General features: G+C 39.9%; 1 protein-coding gene across 1 annotated transcript in view; it reads left to right on the top strand.

The window, feature by feature from the left end:
• ANKS1B (ankyrin repeat and sterile alpha motif domain containing 1B) overlaps positions 1-23438 on the top strand; it is a 786862-nt gene that overhangs the window by 441009 nt on the left and 322415 nt on the right. Inside the window, exon 14 of the mRNA XM_032788573.2 lies at positions 4448-4520. Within this exon, the coding sequence (XP_032644464.1) occupies positions 4448-4520 (73 nt within the window). The remainder of the gene's footprint in view (positions 1-4447; positions 4521-23438) is intronic.

Below are 23438 nucleotides of genomic sequence, written 5' to 3'. Positions count from 1 at the left end.
ATCTAGTTCCCGCGTCTCCTGCTTGAATTCTGGGTTTGAGCGCCCGTGGCTGAGGTGTAAAATCATTGTAGCAGGTGGTTGGGGTAAATGTCGTAGTTCTTCTTCCTATCCAGGAAAGCAATGGCGGACATCATTTCGGTGCCTTTTTCCCCTGGATTGCGCTGGCAGACGCATAAGAGGCAACCATCGAGCGTTCCAGCTTTTTTTTTTTTTTTTTTATTTTTTTTTTTTATTAAATCATAATATGTGTCTGGAGTATGGAAGAGGCGTAACTAGGCTAGCAGGCATCATTTGCTTTTGCATGAATAAGAGAGACGGTTACTAGTCGTGCTGTCGATCTGCTGCGGGGTAAATTGCAATGCGCTGATGGTTATCTGTTCTCTGTATGTTACTGCTATCATGGGTCTGGGCTGAGATGGCGGGGTGAAGAACTGGGAATGACTCTTGGGAAGTCATCCTCCCTTATGTTTTAAAATGAGTCAGTCCTTGCTAGAATATGGGAAATGTACTAGAGAACAGTGTATAGAGAGGGCACAGGTGGGCTCGTGTCAGTCCAAGAAAGATGAGGTCTTATGCATTAGCAAGGGGCAGGGGGTGCCTGCACACACCGTTGCTTCTCTCCCCAACCTTTGGGTCTGTTGCAGTGTCCCATTTGTGTCCATGCATGCAGGAATAACGATTTTTTTAGTGAGTAAATAGGGGGAGTGCAGCTCGCCTTTGATTAGTCAGGCAGGAATTAAGCTGTGGTGTGGAGAGGAGCAGCATCTCCACCGTGTTGTGTGTTGCGGCTTGGGTTTGATGGCGTGGCTAGTTTTAAGGTGCACTGGCCCGGTACGATCTTTTGTACTGTTCGTTTTTTAAGCGCATTGAAAGGGGCTAGGGGTGGGTGTTGGGTGGAAATTAATATAGCTTCTGTTTTGGTGGAGTTCTGGAATCGATCTAAGCGCGCTCTGGGATCGATATATCCCGTCCAGATCAGACGCGATATATCGATCCCCGAGCAATCGATTTTAACGCGCCGATACGGCGCGTAGTCTAGACGAAGTGTAACAGTGCATACCCTCAAGATACCCATTAGCTTCTCTAGTAAAACCAAGGACAACAGAGACTGATATTCTAAAGCTTGTCTACATTCAGGTTTTGTTTGCTTCTTTTGTTTGTTTGCTTCTTTTGCACACAAGGGTTTGAAACTGGGCTAAGCCATTTTCTGGTGCAAGTCATTTTTTACACCACTGCACCTCTACTATCTACCCTCACTGTTTGCACTGTAATGCTACTACCTGAACTAACTCCAGTGGAGACAAGCTCCAGGGTATTTAAAAATATTTAAAAGGCAGGAAAAAAATTGAAAATAACCCCAAAACTTTCACACGCTCCTTTTGTCTCAAACCCCCCCTCAATTTTTAAAAAGGTTATTGCAGGTCACTTTTACAGTTGATTTAATAGGGTCTCAACAAGGTGGCTTGAATTGTGAAGGCTTTATCTTCTCAATGAAAAGATGTTTAGAGTTGAACTATAACCTCAGTCATGGGTATACATTTTAGGGAAATCATGACATTACTGAGATCAAAATTTGACCCTTTAAAAATGAAAACTTCATTTACCAAAAATTGTTTAGTGGTTTTAAAATTGCAGATGCTGGGATTTTTATATCATCTCTCTGATTTTTCTCCTGTCACTGGTATTATCACATAGGAAAAAGTAGAACTCTTCTTTCCTAACATTAAATATATGAGCAAACAAACAAAAAATTATTCTGTTTCCAAACACTTTTTACTTATTGTCATCATGCTTTCTCACTTATTGTACCATGCCAGCTCTTGAGCCCACTTTTTTATTTTATGGTCTTTCTTGGAAGGGGGCAGGGGGAAGAATATAGAATTAAATTAATAAAGAATTCAAGGACGGTATATAGTTAATCAAAATCAACATGGGTTTATTAAAAATAGATCCTGTCAAACTAACTTGATGTCTCTTTTTTATGAGATTACAAGTGTGGTTGAGATAGGTAATAATGTTGATGTAATATACTTCTATAAGGGGTTTGACATTTTGTTTTAAAAATGACAACAATTTAAAATTAAAATGGAACACATTAAATGGATTAAAAGCTGGCTAACTGATAGATCTCAAAATGTCATTTAGTGGGCATGTTTTTAGTGAGGACTAGGTCTTGGCTCTATGCCCTTTAACATTTTTATCAATGATATGAAAGAAAATATAAAGTCATCACTGATAAGATTTGCACATGACATAAAAAGTGGGGAGTGGTAAATAATAAAGATGACAGGTCACTTATACATAGTGATCTGGATTGCTTGGTAAATTGGGCACAAGCAAACAAGATGTGCTTTAATACCGCTGAATGTACTCATATAGGAACAAAGAATGTAGGCCATATTTACAGGATAGGGGACTCTATTCTGGGAAACAGTGTCTCTGAAAAATTTTTTGAGGTTATGGTGGATAATCAGCTGAACATGAGCTCCCAGTGCAACCCTGTGGCCCAAAGAGCTAATGCAATAATTGGATGCAAAAATAGGGGAATTTCACATAGGAGTAGAGAAGTTATTTTACTGCTATGTTCAGCACTGGTGTGACTGCCACTGGAATACTGTGTCCAGTTCTGGTGCCCACAATTCAAGAAGGATGTTGATAAATTGGAGAGGGTTCAAAGAAGAGTCACCAGAATGATTAAAGGACTAAAGAACATACCTTATAGTGATAGACTCAAGGAGCTCAGTCTATTTAGCTTAACAAAGAAAAGATTATTACAGTCTATAAGTGCCAACACAGTGAACACATATTTAATAATGGGCTTTTCAGTCCAGCAGAAAAATCTATAAAACAATCCAGTGGTTGAAATCTGAAGCTACACAAACTGAGACTGGAAATAAGGCATTTTTTTAACAATGAGAGTAATTAATCAGTGGAACAATTAACCAAGGATTATAGTGGAGTCTCCATCACTGGCAATTTTTAAATTAATGCTGGATTGATTTTTTTTCTAAATGATATGCTTTTGGAATTATTTTGGAGAAATTCTGTGAATGGCTTGTGTTATACAGGAGGTCAGGCTACAGGATCACAGTGGTCCCTCTGGCCTTGGAATCTATGAAACTAGTAAAAACCTACAAATTAACAAATATGCAAAGGCATCTGGTGAGGAATGCAATATGGCTTCACAACTCATATCACGCCACAGTAGGCACAATTATATTTTCCATCAGTAGACTGGAAAAACAAGCAAATAAATAGAGGATTCGGAAAATTACCCTACAATTTTAAATGAACAAGCAAGGTGATGCTTAATAACCCAAACCAATATCTCTATCCATTAGTGTGACAGATATGTCAATTTCCTGCAATATCTTTGGGAGATCTTACTGTATCATTGTTTACATATCATTGTGGGCCAGGGATTTTGTTTGTTTGTTTTTGTTTTCTGTGTAATGCTTTTTACCTTAAGAATACCTGTGCTTATTTATACAGGTCCATGAGGTTATTTATAATCACTGTCAATTATACTGTTCATAAGCCTTCAGAGAGAAAGCAAAGCACAGATGCTGGCCTCTTTAGGCATTCTGGCTTGCTGAGAATATCACAGTGTAAGCAAGGGACTATATAGTCTGGAAAAGCCACAGTGAAGTGGGAAAGAGAGGCAGGTCTCCACACAAGAGAGGTGACAGCTGAGGAGCCAATAGCCTATAATGGGTGTCCTGGACGAACAACTAGCATTGCTGTTTATATAGTCCACTAATGGCTTACAAACATCATCAAACAAGTCAGTGCTTCATTGCAGCCTATAAATTAAGTTCCCATTTTATAGATTATAAAGGCAAAAGGGGTTATTGGGTTCATAGAACTTCCCTGAATTAATTCCTCAACAAATTCGAGCATATTTTTTTAGAAAAACACCCAACCTTGATTTAAAAATAGCTAGTGATGGAGAATCCATCTTGGAAAGTTGATCCAAATGGTTAATTATTCTCACTGCTCAAAATTTGTGTCTTTATTTCCAGTCTGAACTGGATCTTGTTATACCTTTGTCTGCTACACTGAGGAGTCTATTATCAAATTTTTGTTCTTATAAACTTACAAACTGTGATCAATTCACCTGTTAGCCTTCTGTTTGTTATGCTAAATTGTCACCATTTATATATCTTAACTATTTCATTATTTATATTACATACATCTAAAGTATGACAAAGTAATTGAAAGTATACTGATACAGTTATATGTGAATAGGAGTTTGTGAATAGGAAAAGGAAAAGGAAAAATAAAAATTCAACTGTGAAGAAGCTGGCCTTTACATTTTTCTTTGCGATCTTCTTGATTGTATTATTGTTTTTATAACAATAATAATGCCCTAGTTTCTCCACTTGAAAAAATATAATAAATTACAATAATTGAGTTTGAGATATTTTTCCTGCTTTCTCTTTTGCAGATTGATAAAATAATGAGTTCCATAGATGCTGGAATTAGCATTGGGCTAGAGGAGATGAATGATGATACTGCGGGTAAGAAAGAAAATCTTTCTTTTCTTTTCTAAATATTACTTAATAAGCTTGCTTTTAGGACACCTAGGAAGATTGGTGATAGAATTCTGCTAAGTAACACAATATTTTGAAATCATCTTGTATTTATTTTAATACCAATGGACAGAATTCATTTCATTCACTTTCACAGATGCAGTATGCAAGCTATTCTAGATTCATCACTGTAAAAGGCATATTGGAATAATTAATGTTGTTTTGAAACCTTACCAGAGAAAAAGTTATCTTCAATAGGGAAAAGGTATTGTCTTCAATAGGGAAAAATTTTAAAACTCATTCAGATGATTCTTTGTCGTTAATGTTGGGATCCCTAGTGTAGACAGCCCACCAGCTGGTGACACTGTTTTAAGCACCATGTTATCTAACCTTGCTTGAAGCAAATCTTCGACACTGCCGAAAATAGTGCTGACAGCTTGTGCTGACAGTCAGAGACTGGTGTTAGCAACAGTGGGAAATTTTTCAAACTTTTCCTAGTATAGACAAACCTGAGGTATCTCAGTCATAGCTACCATGTTGGGCAGGGATTATGCATTTTATCATTTAGGTAAAATAAATAAACCAGAGTATTCCAATAGCTAGCTTTTTCATGGAGCAATACTGGTGTCTATACTAGAGGAGACTATGCATCTTATTAATTAGGCAGAAGTAATTGCTAGTTAGTAAAAAGGGAAATCTGGAAAAAATCTGGGGAAATAACAGACTTGAATGCAAATATGGTTACAAAAAAGTACATGGCACATGCAGATTTGTTTCTGGAAGAGAATGATCAGCATGGTGGAAAAACCAGGAAGGTGAAATTAAGAGAGACTGAAAAGGCATGTTGTGCTGACTTTCTAGAATTTGTATTGCTCTTAAGCATAATTATGGGTAGAGGACCTCTAGGCAGTGAATTGTTTCCTAAGCCATGGTAAGGCTTCTCCAGCCAGGATGACAATGATTGTTATTAGTTTGGACTATAGTAGCACTCAGAGGCATCAACCAAAATCAGAGCCTCAATATGAAGAAACACAAGAAAAGGGGTGGGGGGTGAGGGCTAGGGAAAAGGGAACAACAAAAGAAATGCTAAAAGGCACATAAGGATACATAGCTTCGTTATATGCAGATAAACCCCCATCACTTCTTGTGACCAGATGTTCATTTTCCCTGTGACTTTTTTTTTTTAAACTGTGTCAGGTAAGCCTCCCAATAATTCTAGCCATCGAGCACATGTGCTTTATGCCTTATCAGGGGCCATTATTTTCCATACTCCTTCCTGACACTCACATGTGACATTTGGTTCTCCAGCCCTTTCAACTAGCAGGAGATGGACTATGTTTTTCACTCTTCTGTTCCAAAAGAGCCTCCTTCCTGTCAGTTTGCAGCTGGCTAACAACTCAGCTTTTCCTGTACCACCTTTTCTTTATCAGTGTAAGTTCAGCTGAGCTCCATTATATAATTCCACCATCAGTGAAGAATCAGAAGTATACAAATGAACAAAGACTATATTTTTCTTATCTAATCATCTTTAATGCAAACAAAGCTCCCTTTAAAGAAGTGCCGGCCTCTTTCAGAGCTTGCTACAAACAGCATCACCCTTACAGTTTTCACTTTATAAGAATTCTCTGTAGTAACTCAGAGCTTTCTCCATCTAATGTCCCATCACCGGCTTTTAGCAGTCGCAGATCAGCTACATGTCATAGGCAGTTTCATCATACCATTACCTCCATAAACTTACCATGCTCAGTCTTGAAGCCAGGTAGGTTTTTTGCTCCCACTGCTCCCCATGGAAGGCTGTTCCAGAACTTTAATCCTCTGACATTTAGAAATCTTTGTCTAATTTCAAACCTAAATTTGTTGATGGCTAGTTAATATCTATTTGTTCTTGCGTCAACACTGGCGCTTAAATAACTACTCTCTCTCCCTGGTATTATCCCTCTATGTTTATAAAGAGGAATCATTTCTCCCCTCACCCTTCTTTTGGTTAGGCTGCACAAGTCAAGTTCTTTGAGTCTCCTCTCATGAGGTAGGTTTTCCATTCCTCGGACCATCCTAGAAGCCTTTCCCTGCACCTGCTCCAGTTTGAATTCACCTTTCCTTACACACTAAATTTGAAAAAGACTTCAGCTAGATAAAGTTACGCTTTTTAAAAAACATACACAGAAAGAACATTGTTTGATTTACCTGTATCTTAGAGGGCTGTGATAATGGCACCTTTTCAAGAAATACCAGTGTACAAGACAGAAACTCCTCTAAAATCAAACAGATGGCTTTTAGTGTCATGCTTCAAAGAATGCATGCAGGGAGAAAGCCATCTGAAAAAGAAGTAAAGGGAAAATAACTAGTTTAGCAGGGAGAACTCATCACAGAATCATCTTGTATATCCAAAAAGCATATAAAGAAGCAGCAAGAGCTCAGTGATATTAAACAATTCTTATTACACACTCTAACATTTCCAAGATCTATCTTTCTTTCTTTCACTTATTTTATTATTTATTTATTTATAGTTGATATGATTACATCTTTTAAAACTATTATATCTGAATGAGATTTAATGTGAATGCTAGCAGTATCCTCTACTTTGGCCTATGTCTTTGCTCTGTTTTGTGTAGCTCTGATCGCAACAAGGTCTTGGTCTGTGGCTGGGGCTACTAGGCATTACAGTAATACAAATAAATAATTAGAGATGAGTGAAAATTTTCAGACAAATAATTTATTCATCAAACAATGCAGTTTCAGGTTGACTGAAACTTTTTGCAAATTACTGTCATGCTTGCCAGATGTTTGAGCTAAAAAAGTCAATTTTTTTCAGTAATGTCAAAATTAAATGTTTTGTTTTGACCCCAAAAACTAATTTAGATTTTCTTGTTTTGACAAGAACAAAGCAAAGAATTCACAAAACAGTTAGAGGAAGAAGTGTTGTTGCACCTCCTTTCCTTGTAAGCTTTACAGCAGTGGATAGAGTGTGGAAATATGACTCTATAGCTTTGTAGTTAGGGCACTCACCTACAATGTTGTAGGAGACCCAAATTCAAGTCATGCACAAAGGTAGAAAAAAGCCATCATGTCTTTCCTCTCCTCCTCCCAGATCCTGCACTGAACACAGCTCAACCGCTCATGAGGCTCAAGCCTATATTTATATAGGAAAATTAATATAATATTAAGTGACAATTGTTTTATATAATCTCATATTTTAAAATAGTTAATTTTCTAAATTGCATAGATATATCAAATCTCCTGTAGTTTTATTTAAATGTCTTTGTAAGAGAGTTATAGAGATGCAGACTGAAAATGGTGAATTACTATTTAGAGTTCACTGTAGAAGTCAGAAAGATTTCTGCGAATGTTACGTTCATTTGTTATGAAATAACGTAACCACTTTCAATCATTTTCAGAAAACATCAGTTTTCTTTTATAGTAATGTAATTTAACAATCAATAAACATTCAAATAATATACACTCTGAAATGTAATATGAAATGGCACACTTCATTTTTATTTTTCTTCATTTATTAGTATGCTATGGTATTTTCAATATATGTTAGTAGCGACAGCAGTTAAAGGAAATTTACACTCACATTCACTTGGTTTAACAAGTATGAAAAGGTTTTCGATATTGCATAGTATCTCAGTATCATTGAATGATATTTCTTGTGTATGAAATATATGACTTGCATCAATAATAGAATGGCTAAATATAAATCTGCACTGTGATGATTGTTATGAAAACGTGAGTTAGCTGCAGCCAATCTAGAGGTGGAGTTTAATCAATTAAACAGCTGTTTTTTTTTATTTTTGGCAGACAAGATACTTAAATTTGATTAGTAATATGCATCCTGCAAGTCCTTAGAAAAGCAAATAAGCTGAAATATCAAACATCTGCACTTCCCTGTAAAATAATAATAATTAATAATAAGGTTCAAATTCACATTTTCTTTTGCCGGATTATAAGCACATTTTTCTACATATTTTTTTTCTTTCAAGGACTGCAAAGTAGTGTTTCCAGATTAATGAGAGACTCATGGTTGCGCTGCAGCAATGCAGAGATATGGGGCTGAGATTTGTTTATTTCTGAAAATTACTTGAAAGGGAATAACTAAAAGACTTAGCCACTTTGGGGAGAAATGACTCGTGAACACAAGGAATAGGAAGTACATCATACTAGAAATTAGAATGCTTCAGGGATCTAGTATTTAAATGAGTGATGAGTTAGGCTAATCCTGGATGGTTCCACATCAAAGCGAGTTTGAAGAACATAAGAAAAGCCATAGTGGGTCAGATCAGTGGTCCATATAACCTAGTATCCTGTCTTCCAGCAGTGTCTGGTGCCAGATGCTTCAAAGGGAAGGAACAGAACAGGGCAATTTATAAAGTAATCATCTCCTGCCATCCAATCCCAGTTTCTGGCAATCTGAGATTTGGGGACACGCCGAGCACGTGGTTGCGTCCCTGACCATCTTGGCTAATAACCATTGATGGACCTATCCTCCATGAACTTATCTATTTTTTTAAACTCAGTTATGGTTTTGTCTTTCAGAACATCCCCTGGCACTGAGTTGCACAGGTTGACTATGTTGTGTGATGAAGTACTTCCTTCTATTTGTTTTAAACTTGTTGCCTATTAATTTCATTGGGTGACTCCTGGTTCTTGTGTTAGGTGAAAGGGGTAAATAACATTTCCCTATTCACTTTCTTCACACCATTCATGATTTTATAGATCTCTATCATATCCCCCGTTAGTCGTCTCTTTTCTAAGGTGACCAATCCCAGCCTTTTTTCATCTTTCCTCATATGGAAGCTGTTCCATACCAGTAATCATTTTTGTTGCCTTTCTCTGTTTTTTTCCCACTTCTATTATATCTTTTTTTGAGATGGAGCAATCAGAACTGCATGCAGTATTCAAGATCTGGGTGTACCATGGATTTATCTAATGGCATTATGATATTTTCCATCTTAATATTTATCCCTTTCCTAATGCTTCTTAACATTCTGTTTGCTTTTTTTTTTGACTATAACTGCACATTGAGCAGATGTTTTCAGAGAACTATCCATAATGACTCCAAAATCTCTTTCTTCTCCATTTTGTATGGATTGTTGAGATTATGTTTTCTAATATGCATTGCTTTTCATTTATCAACATTGTATTTTATCTGTCTTTGTGTTGCCCAGTCACCCAGTTTTGTGATATCCCATTGTAACTCTTTGTGGTCTGCTTTGGACTTACCTATCTTGCATAATATTGTATAAACTACCAACTTTGTCATCTCATTGTTCATCCCTTTTTCAGATCTTTTATGAATATGTTGAACAGCACTGTTCCCAGTACAGATTCTTGGGGGTCCCTACTATTTACCACTCTCCACTCTGAAAACTGACCATTTATTCCTACCTTTTGTTTCCTATCTTTTAACCAGTTATTGATCCATGAGAGGACCTTCCCTCTTATCCCGTGACTGCTTATTTCGCTTAAGAGGCTTTGGTGAGGGACCTTATCAAAGTTTTTCTGAAAGTTGAAATATGCTATGTCCACATGCTTGTTGATCCCCTCAAAGAATTTTAATAGATTGGTGAGGCATGATTTCCCTTTACAAATGCCATGTTGCCTCCCCCAACATATAATGTTTATGTGTGTACCTGATAATTCTGTTCTTTACTATAGTTTCAACCAACTTGACTTGTTCTCAAGTTAGACTTATCAGCCTGTAATTAGAAGGACTGCCTTTTTTAAAAATCAGCATCACATTAGCTGTCCAATAGTCATCTGATACAGAGGCTGATTTAAGCAATAGGTTACATACTATAGTTAGCAGTTCTGAAATTTCATATTTCAGTTCTTTCAGAACTCTTGGGTGAATACCATCTGGTCCTGCTGACTTATTATGGTTTTATTTATTGGTTTGTTCCAAAACCTCCTCTATACCTCAATCTGGGACAATTCCTTGGATTTGTCACTTAAAAAGAATGGCTCAGGTGTGAGATTCTTCCTCACATCCTCTGTAATGAAGACTAAGGCAAAGAATTCATCTAGCTTCTCTGCCACAGCCTTGTGTTCCCTGAGTGTTCTTTTAGCACCTCAGTTGTCCAGTGGCCACACTGAGTGTTTGGCAGGCTTCTTGCTTCTAATATACTCCAAAAAATTGTCTGTTAATTTTGTGTCTTTTGTTAGTTGCTCTTCAAATTCTTTTTTCACTTCCAAAAGCACAATTATCTTGGGGTCCACTTGGCCATTTGAGGGACCTACGTGTGTAGAATAGATTCCAGAGGTTGTGGTTCATTTTCAGTTTAATAATTATAGGTGTTATTGTGTTTGCTCCTGCCTAGATGTACTGAAAGAAGATGTGAAACGGTGCAGGAAGCCTCTCTCTCACATTCCATATACCCATACATGAGGCATCTTCCTCTTGAGCATTAAACTGCTTGGCTAGCTAATATGCTCAGTGGTGCTCCTTACTGCAGAAAGGCATATCCATAGCCACATTTTCCCACTACCTTTTGCACCTGCCAGAGTTAGGCTGTGGGTGTTTAGAATAGCACACACTATTCTTTTTTAAAATCTGGATTGCTCCTAATCAAATGGTGTGTTGCAGGTGAGGAAAGATTGCAAGCCACCTTTTCGCTCTGCAGGGACCAAACACATTTTTGAGCACAAGGAGTGGGAGAGTAAAGTGAAGATAGCAGCACTAGGTTCTCCCATTGGGAAGGAATGGAGTGTGAGGCTGGGACATGACCAAAGAAGGTGAATGAGAGCAAGAAGAGCTCATGCTACATTCTATAAGACTATAGCCTGTAGATGAGCTTTTGAGACCCATGCTTCCCAGAAGCTGGGAGTCCAGCTTCGTCTCCTTCCCCCATCTGTTGTGCACATGCTAAATGACAGGATACCAATACTCAAACATGGAATCTTCCCCTCCTTCAGGGTGCTTCTGCTTGTAAATTCTGCTAGAATTTGGCTTAAAAGATATCAAACTTTCTTTGTACGAAGGAAGACTTGTTGGGCTGGCCCTTTTTTCTGTTTGCTGCCATATGGTTTCAGCTTTGGCAAAGCAGTCTTCCTCCAAAGCTGTTAATATCCTTCCTCCTCAAGGGCTGAAAACAGATAAATTATAAGTACTTAATTAAGGCGGTATTTTAATTAGATATGTGTAGGCATCTTGGCATAAGGCTGTTTTCACAGTGGTTAGTTATATATCTGCAATGCTACGCTTTAATTGTAGTTTAGTTTGTTTAGTTTATAGCAATTGCTTCCTCTCTTTAATTGACAGCATCGTTAAACTTAGCACCTTGATATAATGCATCCAGTTCACATACTTTAATGAGAGGCGCTCTGCTCATCTGTATTCCTTTGTTTAGATTTATCATAACTGTCTGCTTCTCCCATTAGAGGGACAAGATGGATGAGGTAATATCTTTCATAGAATCATAGAAGATTGGGGTTGGAAGAGACTTCAGGAGGTCATCTAGTCCAACCCCCTGCTAACAACAGGATCAACACCAACTAAATCATCCCAGCCAGGGCTTTATCAAGCCAGGCCTTAAAAACCTCTAAGGATGGAGATTCCACCACTTCCTCACCACCCTTTTAGTGAAATAGTATTTCATAATATCCAACCTAGACCTCCCCCACTGCAACTTGAGACCATTGCTCCTTGTTCTGTCATCTGCCACCACTGAGAACAGCCTAGCTCCATCCTCTTTGGAACTCCCATTCAGGTAGTTGAAGGCTGCTATCAGATCCCACCTCACTCTTCTTTTCTGCAGATTAAATAAGCCTAGTTCTTCTTCGAGTGCTTTTGACACAGTCCCACATGACATTCTCATAAGCAAACTAGAGAAATATTGTCTAGAGGATGAAATTGCTATAAAGTGGATGCAAAACTAGTTGAAACATCATGTTCAAAGAGTAGTTATCAGTGGTCCATTGTCAAATTGGGTGGACATAACTAGTGGAGTTTTTCAGGGGTCTGTACTGGGTCCAATACTATTCAATATTTTAATTAATGCCTTGGATAATGCAGTAAAGAGTGTACTTATAAACATTTGCAGATGGGAGGGGCTGCTAGCACTATGGATTAGAATTCAAAACCATCTTGACAAATTGGAGAATTGGTCTGAAATCAGCAAGATGAAATTCAATAGAGACAAATGCAAAGTATCCAGTGTAGTTTTAGCCGTATTGGTCCCATGATATTAAAGAGACAAGGGAAGAGAGGGAATCTGATAAAAGTCTTCAAATATGTTATAGGCCGTTATAAAGAGAATGGTGACCAATTGTTCTCCATGTCCACTGAAGGTCCAAGATATTATCCATCTCCAACAGTAATCAGCTTAATCTGCAGCAAGGAGATTTAGGTTAGATATTAGGAAAAACTTTCTAACCATAAGGGTAGTTAAGCACTGTAATAGACTTCCAAGCAAGGTTGTGGAATCGCCATCACTGAAGGTCTTTTAGAACAAGTTGGAGAAACACCTGTCAGGGATGTCTATGTTTACTTGGTCCTGCCTCAGCACAGGGGTTGAGTAGGAGGCCTCTAGGGATCTCTTCCAATCCTTCACTTCCATAATTCTATAAGTGCTCAGCAATTTTGAAAATCAGTCCACTTAAATGCCTAAATATGAGTTTAAGAGCCAAACTTCACAATCAGTTTTTAAAATTTTGACCATCATATTCTGTGTGTTCGAGTAATCTACTGTCCCACGTAGGGAAAGAGATTTAGGATGAAATCCTTGCCCCATTGACTTCAGTGGATCAAAGATTTCACCCCTAGGGTTTAAAGTAGACTCTCTCGTAATGAAAGTGTGGTGTCATCTGAAGTCTTCATTTATAATTTTCTTCTTTCTTTTCACCGTTAAGGAGTCAGAAAGTGGAAACCTAAGGAATTACTTACTAGTGAAGGACAAGTCATTTGACATTGGCATTATGTACCAGTGTGCATTTGAGTTCTTGACTCTGTAAGACCTAAAGTCAAAGAGAGAGTTTCACTCTTTTGCTGTGGTTGTTCTGCAGGAAAACTATGATATATTCTGCATAACATTCATTTTTTAATGTCTGGGTCAATAATCTGAGTGGAATTTCAGTATTGTTATTCAATTTCCATCCTATTTGGATATCCATATTGGTGAATGTTGCATGGAAATTTGCTGTAAAGGGAAAGTTACTTGTAATTCTGCTTCTCTAAATATATGTTGCAAGTTTATCACTCCTGGGCCTTAGCTGTAAGCTTTTAGAACATGTACAGTACAAAATGAGATCCCCCCCCAACGCGCACACACACACAGGCCAAATCCAAGCTATAGTGCATTTATAAACATGTAGAAAGAGGGGCATGGAGCTGTTTTACGGCTGAGTGATGGAAAAAGCCCTTACGTAGGCCTTAATAATAGCCTTGGCTCAAATCAGCTGAGCCTTGACATGAGTCAGACCAGCCAGGTCATAGCTATGTGAAATTCAGTCAAACATATCGTTAGATATGGTCCTCTTGTAGTAACAGCATTGCCTGATGGCTAGAAGAAACAAAGACAAATAAGAAACAAAGAGTTAGGTGGACTTTGAGTATAAGCTCACTGAACATTTAGCATCAAACTTACAGAGAAGAGATTCCACAGGAACATTAAAATAATCTTGGCAGAATAATATGTGCTTTAATTTTAGATGTGAATCTAGGATGAAGTCACAGTACCACTTTATCCTTATAAAAATGGGTATAAGGTGGACCAGTAACTAGGGCTTAAAGATCATTTACTTGGCGAACTGAAATCATTGGCACCATGGAAATTATTAGTCACGGATCAGAACCCATTGGACTAGGCACTGTATGGACACAGAACAGAAAGACAATCTCTGCCCGAAAGAGCTTACACCATAAGTATAAGACAAGAGACAGCAGATGAATACTGTGATGGGGCAAGGCCAGATGGCTACAGTAAAGTACTGAGAAACAGGTATGTTAGCCCCAGGCTAAACAAATCCCTAGTACCCTGGTAACCAAATGGCAGTTGCTCCAGGTTAATCAAGGCACCTGGAGCCAATTAAGATCTTTCTAGAAGGCAGTAGAGATAGCTACTTGAATTAGAACACCTGCAGCCAATCAAGGCAGGCTAATCAGGGCACCTGGGTTTAAAAAGGAGCTCACTCCAGTCAGGCAGGGAGGAGCCAGAGGAGAAGGAGCGTGTGTGAGGAGCTGGGAGCAAGAAGGCAAGGAGCTGAGAGTGAGAGAGTGTACTGCTGGAGGATTGAGGAGGACAAGCATTATCAGACACCAGGAGGAAGGTCCTGTGGTGAGGATAAAGAAGGTGTTTGGAGGAGGCCATGGGGAAGTAGCCCAGGGAGTTGTAGCTGTCCTGCAACTGTTACAGGAGGCACTATAGACAGCTGCGATCCACAGGGCCCTGGGCTGGAACCAGGAGTAGAGGGCGGGCCTGGGTTCCCCCCAAACCTCCCAACTCCTGATCAGACACAGGAGGAGCTGACTCAGACTGTGGGTTCCACAAGAAGGGAAGATCACTGAGGTGAACAAATCCGCCAATAAGCGCAGGACCCACCAAGGTGGAGGAGGAACTTTGTCACAATACCTACTGATAGATGAGAGTTACAAGGAAATAATGAGATAATATTAGTCAGCTTGAGAGGCAGTGGTCATAGTACATGAGCAGCCTAACTGTTGTCAACCTTTTTGTATATATGAACCAAAGGAGAATTTTGAGGAAGGATTTGAATGAGGCTAACAAAGTAGCTTTGTGGATGTTTATAGGGAGTTCTTTCCAAATACAGTGGGCAGCATGGGTGAAAGCCCAGATGTGCTGGTTTGAAAAATTAGCAAGTGGTCAATGGAAATTTTCTCACTGGCTAATTGGAGGCAGGAGCTGACAACATGATAGTGAATGAAAGGTGATAGGTAGGGTGGGGATAGACTGCAAAAGTGAAGACAAACAGCTTATGTTTGTTGCACTACAGAACTCATACTAACATATTAGTTTGAGAACGGTAACTTTGCAGCAATCTGCTGTCCCATTAATAAAACACTAGACTATGTATAGTTGGGTTCTGAATTAATTCTCCCTATGTTGAATTTGTCTCAAGATCTAACCAGTGTATGATGAAATTGGAAGTGGGGAGGGATTTCTATAACGTTTGGGGTTCCACCTAAATATATTAGTTCAATAGCAAATTTATAGTAGCATCTAAATAGATGCTAATAACCATCGTGAGTCTAATACTAATTTTTTGTTTTACTGATATTGGGCATGTGCATGACGTGTGTGCTGTCCTTATGGGCCAAATTCATTCCAGATGTAACTTTACTCTAATTTAGTGGCATTTCACCTGAGATTAATCTGATCTGTGATGTCGAAAATGGGTTTAGGATGGCTTTCATTTACCTCGAAGAACCTGTGTGTTTACCATTAGAGCTGGGGTCCCCAACGCAGTGCCCGTGGGTGCCATGGCACCCGTGGGGGCATCTAAATCCTCCCACGTCCTGGCCGGCGGTCGAGCATCCGCCAAAATGTCACTGAAATTTGGCAGTATTTCGGCAGCAACACCTCTGGATGGTGCCGCTTGCGACATTTCGGTGGATGCTTGACCGCCACCTTGGTCCTTCGTCTGGTGCCCGCCACACGAAAAAGGTTGGGGACCACTGCATTAAAGGGTTTTTGAAGTCTGGATTTGTCACACTTAGAAAAAAGATTTCTTTCTTAGGGTACGTCTACACTGCACGATTATTTCGAATTAGCTTAAACCGATATTACAAAACAGATCTAATAAAATCGGTTATAGGCGCGTCCCACATGGGATTCCGCATCGATTGTTTTGCGTATCCATGGTTCCAAGTACATCGTTTGCAGGAGCGGTGCCTGTGGGTAGCTGTTCTCAGCTATCCCTGTCCCCTTGCGTTGAGGACATGTTGATGCAAGTGGTGGCAGAAACATTTCCGGGGGGTTGCTGGGTATCAGGTCACCCTCCCCTTTGTTGAAGCGCAGACACCCTTTGGCACCTGTTTCGCGAGTGTTGAGCACGCCCTCTCAGCATCTTTCCCTTTTTTTTCACCGTGAGTCGGTGGTGGGGGGGGCGGGAAGTAAACTGAGGAGCTGTTTCCGGAACCAGCGACACTGTGTTTGCCTAGGACATTGGAGAGCTCGCAACGATGCAAAATCATTTTCAGGAGATGCTGTGGATGTGGTAGTGAGTCCTCAGAGTACCCCTCCTCCTTTGAGCGCCATTTGGAGTCTCTGGCTTCGCGTCTACGCTTGTCACGCAGCGACTGTGTATCTGGGTTTTTTATTTCAAACGCTTTTGGGTTGTCGTGTTCTGTTAAGGGTGGATACAAGATTTGTCATCCCATACAGCGCATCCGACCTAGCTCTCTCAGTTACGCAAAACGGTCATGCTGGAGTCTTTTTAGAGATTTCAGCTGCTCGACAGCGTGTGTAGAGCTACACGCTGGGCAAGCAGGATGTACTTAAAAGTTTCGGGCTTTTGTTTACGCCGCGCTGCTCGAGTTCGTTGCGTCGAGCGGTCAGTGCTGACACTTCTGGAGATGCGCCGGGGCCAATAACGCGATTGTCCACACGACACCTATGCGGAGTTTCGCTAGGTCGGTTTAGCGCTACTCTTCTCGTTTGGAGAGTTCGAATTGATTTAAGGAGATGTTTAACTCGATTTATGCGAGCGTCGTGTGAACGGATACAGCGTTAAATCGGTATATCGGCCATTAAACCGATTTAAAGTCGCAGTGTAGACCTGGCCTCTGAGATGTAATTTTATTCTCCTTTTCCCCCAAGTATATTACGCCACCATTTCAGCAAATGTTTTAGGAGGTTGTGGATTTATTTTTAGACATATGACCCTGTCAGAAAGGTTTATGCTATCACACACAATTCATTGATATGACATGCAGAGCTCCCCTGTAGGCTGATTGCCTCTTCTTTTCATGCAGCTTGTAACTGGGAAGTCTCCAGAAGTTTAGCAGGTCACTTGAAATGAGTTCCCTCCTCAGTAGTTACCTTTGGTTTGAGATTTTTTTTTTTATTATTATTTGCCACAGAAATACATAGGTAGTTCGTAACTATTTTTAAATGGTTAATGAAATTAGAACAAAGAAAACAAGGTAGATGGGTGCATTAATAAAGAGACTAAAATAATAAAAAAGGTTCCTGTAATATATTAATCAATGGTATAGTATTTTCTTATTTTGAATACTCTGTTAATTTTTGGTCAGAGCACCTTATAGTTTTATTTTTGAGAGTTAGACACACTCAGTGCTGTACAAACAAGAGAAGACCCAATTCTTGCATCCAAAGAGCTTGCAGTCTGTCAGACACAGACAATAGTTCAGATGCTTATAGTACATATACTGAATGTCTAATCTCAAAGCAGTGGTTGTTTTTTTTTAATCTGGTTTTGGGTTATACTTGAAAGTCTTTCCTTGGAAAAGCTATATCCCAGATTTAAAAGATCCTGAGAAAAGATCATTAAAGATATGGAGGGGCTCACATACAGTATAGGGAGATATAATGCAACCAGGAATTAAGTAAGCTTGAAAGGAGAATACATAGAATTTATGTGAGGGAATTCAGTGAGGGGTTTAGTAAAAATAAATAAATCCCTCCTTTTAATACTGTACAATGTTAGGAGAAAAAGGGGGCTCTGATGGGGTTTACAAATCCCATGCTAAAGCTGGGACAGGAGATGGGCTAGAGCAGTACTGGGCTAGGTGGGCCCTGCACCTTAGGCACTGCCGAGCATACTTCTGAGGAGAAAACCAGCATAAAGGGAAGGAACTTCATCAGCCCCAGGCAGTGGGGAAGGACAGAGACCATTTACTAGAGGAGCCTCACTTTGCACTAAGGGAAGAGGAAGTTTCTGCCAATGAGATCTGGCTGTGAGTCCCCCACTCTTAGACACTCCCCAAGAGGGAGGGAGAACAGGGGTAGGGGCTTGAGAATGCCATGGGCATCGGCCCTAGAATGTGAGGATTTTGAAGCAAAGACTTTAAGTCTGCTATGACCACACTCCAAACTGAGATGAAGGGGTAGCAAGAAGTGGCCCAGGGGAAGGTGAGCAAGTGGAGTGGTTGAACATAGGCCAGTGCACACCATTTCACTTTCAGGGCCCTGGGTTTTGGGACTCTGTGGAGTGGGAGGGCCCAGGTCCCTCTGTCTACTCCGGACTATAAGACCTGGCTCCCAAGAAAGGCAGAGCTAGGGGTTTCCATCCAAAAGGTCAATCCAGGCAAGACCTTATCCAGCAAGCTGGGACACCTTGAACTAACAGAAAGACTGGGATCAGAGGCCTAGACCACTAGGCCTGCTGACCGATCCAACCACCCTGCTATAGGTGCACTCAGAGTTAACGGCAGGTAAATTTAAAACAAATAAAAGGAAATACTACTACTTAATCTGTGCAATTCATTGTTTTAGTCAAATGGCCAAATTCTACTCTCATTTAAACCAGAGTAAATTCAAAGGAATCTATTGCAGTCAGGAAAGTTATTCTGTATTTGTAATGATGTAACTAAGGTCAGAACTATATACTGTAGTTGGATTTTAAAAGGATCCGGGATAATTTTATGACTAGTAATAACATTGATAATTAATCCTAATAGTAAGAATTATTTGTTTTTATTTAGCACCTCTCATTGGAAGGTCTCAAAGCAATAAGATGGGGTATTCAGTAGTCAAGCCTTAGGGTATCTGCTGATTACTGCAGACAAAGGAAGGAATTTTTTCCTCTTGTATTGAGCATTGCATGATTTATCAGGTGCATTATGGTGTTCCTTCACCTTTCTTCAAAGCATCAGACAACACAGGCTACTGCTAGAGACAAGACTTCAGATTTTTCTTGCCATGTCACATCTGTTTTGGTAAAGGTGTCCCAGATACAACTGATGTACTGTAAATTACATATAAGTTTTTAATAAAATGATTGTGTTAGTAAAAACAGCGAGGAGTCCTTGTGAAACCTTAGAGACAAACAAATTTATTTGGGCATAAGCTTTCGTGGGCTGTAACCCACTTCATCAGATGCATGGAGTGGAAAATACAGAAGGCAGGTATAAATATACAGCACATGAAAAGATGGGAGTTGCCTGACCAAGTGGGGGGTCTGTGCTAATGAGGCCAATTCATTTAGGGAGGATGTGGCCCATTCCCACCAGTTGACAAGAAGGGGTGAATATCAACAGAAGGAAAATTACTTTTTGTAGTGCTACCGAGGCCAATTCAATCATGATGAATGTGGCCCATTCCCAACAGTTTACAAGAAGGTGTGAGTATCAACAGAGGGAAAATTATTTTTTGTAGCGACCCAGCCGCTCCGAGTCTTTATTCAGGCCTAATTTGATGGTGTCCAGCTCTGCAGTTTCTTGTTGAAGTCTGGTTTTGAAGTTTTTTTTTGTTGAAGAATGGCCACTTTTAGGTCTGCTATTGAGTGTCCAGGGAGACTGAAGTGCTCTCCTACTGGTTTTTGAATGTTACAATTCTTGATTTCTCATTTGTGTCTGATTTGTGTCTCTACACAAAAGAATAAATGGTAAGAATCAAGGTAACAGAAGCAGAAATCTACATATATAGGAATTAATTACAAGTACTAGAATAGAAATACTGGGTGCCCACTAAAACTATTTAACTTGGTCAGACAATATGTGAAAAAGGAGACCTCTTTATTGAGCCTAATAACTTAATGAACTCCTTTTTATACTTGGTTTAAAATTGATACATAAATAGGAATAAAAACAAAGCTCCCCCCATCATAATTACAAAGAAGGGGTATTTCACAGTTTCTCCCAGTGTTTGGCAAACAACAATTTAAATAGGAGAGTGTGAAGGTTATAACAGTGAAATATCATGAGAGATGTTTGTTACAAAGTATCTTGCCTAGCTCCTTTTGATTTTTAAATTTAGTATATTAAAATATACTGCTATTGTCTTTCAGACATGGGTTAAGGTCAGGTATACAAAACTGAGCAAAAGTTTTATGAGAATTTTTAAGAGTGAGGCTGCATTGCAGGTAGAACCAGGGAGCATAGTCCAGTCATGGGAAGTGAGGGTATATAAGGAAAAGTCTAGGTTCCAAAATTGTTCTGTTACATCTGCATGCATTTGGAATAACTCAGCTGGAAGTCAGTGGAGTTACTCTGGATCTATATGAGTGTGAATGAGAGCAGGATTTTGCTTATGCAGTCAGTGCTGGATCAATTTTTATAGTGGGAGTGCTGAAGGCAGAAACCATGTATTTGGGTTGTTATTACTACTTCAAGGCAGTGGGCGAGACAGCACCCTTAGTTCCAGCACCTATGTATGCAGTCAGTAATGTGAATAGAAGGCTAGGGGAGTAAAAAGTCTGCCAAATTTAGAGAATATAGGGCAGGGAAATGTTTGAGGATGAGGAGTCTGAATATGTTACAGATGGGAATCAAAAGCCAATACAAACACTCAAGGGGTGATACAGTTGGGATAAGAGACAAGAAATACAGTTTGAGCAGCAGTAACTTGGACAGACCTGAAGAATGCAATTTGAGACCTTAGAAGGCCAAGAAGCCAGAGATCAAGGTTGCGGAAGTGATTGCAAATGATGATCAAGCCGTAGTTGTAGCAATACAGGAAGGGACGTATTTTGGGGATAACTTAGAGCAGGGGTCGGCAACCTTTGACATGCGGCTCATCAGGGTAAGCACCCTGGCAAGCCGGGCCAGTCTGTATACCTACCCTGTCCGCAGGTTCGGCTAATCGCAGCTCCCACTGGCTGCGGTTCTCCGCCCCAGGCCAATGGGGGCTGTGTGAAGCGGTGTGCGCCGAGGGATGTGCTGGCCACGACTTCTCACAGCCCCCATTGGCCTGGAGCAGTGAACTTTGGCCAGTGGGAGCTGTGATCGGCCAAACCTGCAGATGCGGCAGGTAAACAAACAAGCCCAGCCTGCCAGGGTGCTTACCCTGGCAAGCCGCGTGCCAAAGGTTGCCGACCCCTGATTTAGAGGAAGGAACTGCAGAATTTAGCAACAGGCTAGATGGTGGTGGTTGAGAAGAAAGAGAAGTGGAATGTGGCAACAAGGTTGTGAGCCTGAGTGACAGGAAAGATGGTTTAATGGTGGGAGGGAATAGCGTGTGTGGGAAAGTAGAGACTATATAGTCAACTATTAATGTAAAAAGTAGAAGCTGTTGGAGTCTCAGAGGCTAATAAGTAGTGTAAGAATTCCCAGAAGTATTACTGTATATCCAGATTTTATAGTTTTCTTTATCTAGAGATAAGTGAGTTGCACAAATAAGGCATGGGATGAATATTGCAAAGTATTCAGCCTGTATCTCTCCAGCTTAGCTGTACATTGTACACAGATGGCTTATGTCACTTGTTATTTATAGATAAAATATCCATATGAGTTTTCCAATTGTTTAAAATGTGGGGCTATGAACTATTCTCTTTATCACCATTAATATTTAAGAGCCGGCCAACATATATGGGCCTGATTCTCCTGTGCTTTACATCAAGTACAGGGGTTAATAATATAATTATAATATATGGAGATATACCTATCTCATAGAACTGGAAGGGACCCTGAAAGGTTCTAAAACTTCATTGCACCACAACCCCCTTCTGTTAACAAAAATTACTACATGACCCAGGAGGGCGGATGGAAGCCTGAGCCCACCTGAGCTAGGTTGGGAAGGGCCAAAGCCAAAGCACGAACCCCACTGCCCCAGGTTTGGGGACCAAAGCTGAAGCCTGAGGGCTTCAGCCCCAAGCACGGGGCCTGTAAACAGAGCACAGCTGCCCAGGGCTGAAGTCCTCAGACTTCGGCTTCGGCCGTAGGAGGTGGGACATGGGTTTCTGCCTCGGGCCCCAGCAAATCTAAGTCAGTCCTGGTGACCCTGTGAAAATGGGGTTGTGATCCACTTTGGGGTCCCGACCCATTGAGAACCGCTGATCTAGTATATTCATTTACACCCATGTAAAGTGAATGTAAAAGTCTTCCATATCAGAATGGCTACATTTTAAACCTGTTTTAGGTGTAAATGACTACATAAGATGTGAGGCAATGGAGAATTAGGTCTATATGTTTGTAAATTACATGAGATAAAGTGTGATCTTTGACATCCTTTGCAGAGAATAGGGCATGCATAATACATTGTATGCCCCTGAATATATCATTAGGATTATATAAATTTGATAGAACAAATTATAAATAATTGGACTATTGTGCTGCAGGCAAGTACACTGTAGAAGCTTGAAAAGAAGAAATAAAGATATTCCTATATTTTAATGACTTATTGAATCCCAAAACAACCTTTCTAGGTGACAAGCAAATTATGGGGTAAATGTTCAAAGCATTTTGTGGGTTTTAACCACAAGCTTCCTATTAAAGTCAATGGGAGTTAGGAACCAAATTTATATATTCTAGTTGCACTGGCAAATTTCATCCCAAAGGCTCCTAAACATAACAAACACATATATATTCTCCACACACCACTGAAATGCAGCCACCTTTGCAAAAACATGCCACAGGTAAGGAGGAAAAAACAAGAATACTTTATCCAACTGAAACTAAGGGGGAATTTTAGTAGCCAAAATACATTAACTCAGGTTTCTTCTTCGAGAGATGTCCCTGTGGGTGCTCCACTTTAGGTGTCGGTGCGCCCCTGCGCCTTTGATCGGAGATTTTTACAGCAGTACTCCTACCGGCCACAAGGAGCCCGGCTTAGAACCTGTCACTCACTCTAAGTATGTCACTAGAGAGCATGCGTGGCCGGTACTCTCAGTTCCTTCTCTACCACCCCCGGCTTGAGACGGAGCTCAGCAGACTCCTTAACATTTCTTTCCTCATCTTAAAATGCCTGTAGTTAACCAGTTTTTTCTCCTGTTACTTAGCTCTTAGTTAGTGTTACCTACTTTTCTTCCTACTAGTTAAAAAAAAAAAAA

The sequence above is a fragment of the Chelonoidis abingdonii genome, chromosome 1 (assembly GCF_003597395.2).
Source record: "Chelonoidis abingdonii isolate Lonesome George chromosome 1, CheloAbing_2.0, whole genome shotgun sequence".
Classification (NCBI taxonomy): Eukaryota; Metazoa; Chordata; order Testudines; family Testudinidae; genus Chelonoidis; species Chelonoidis abingdonii.
This window is presented reverse-complemented; position numbering and strand designations above follow the sequence as displayed.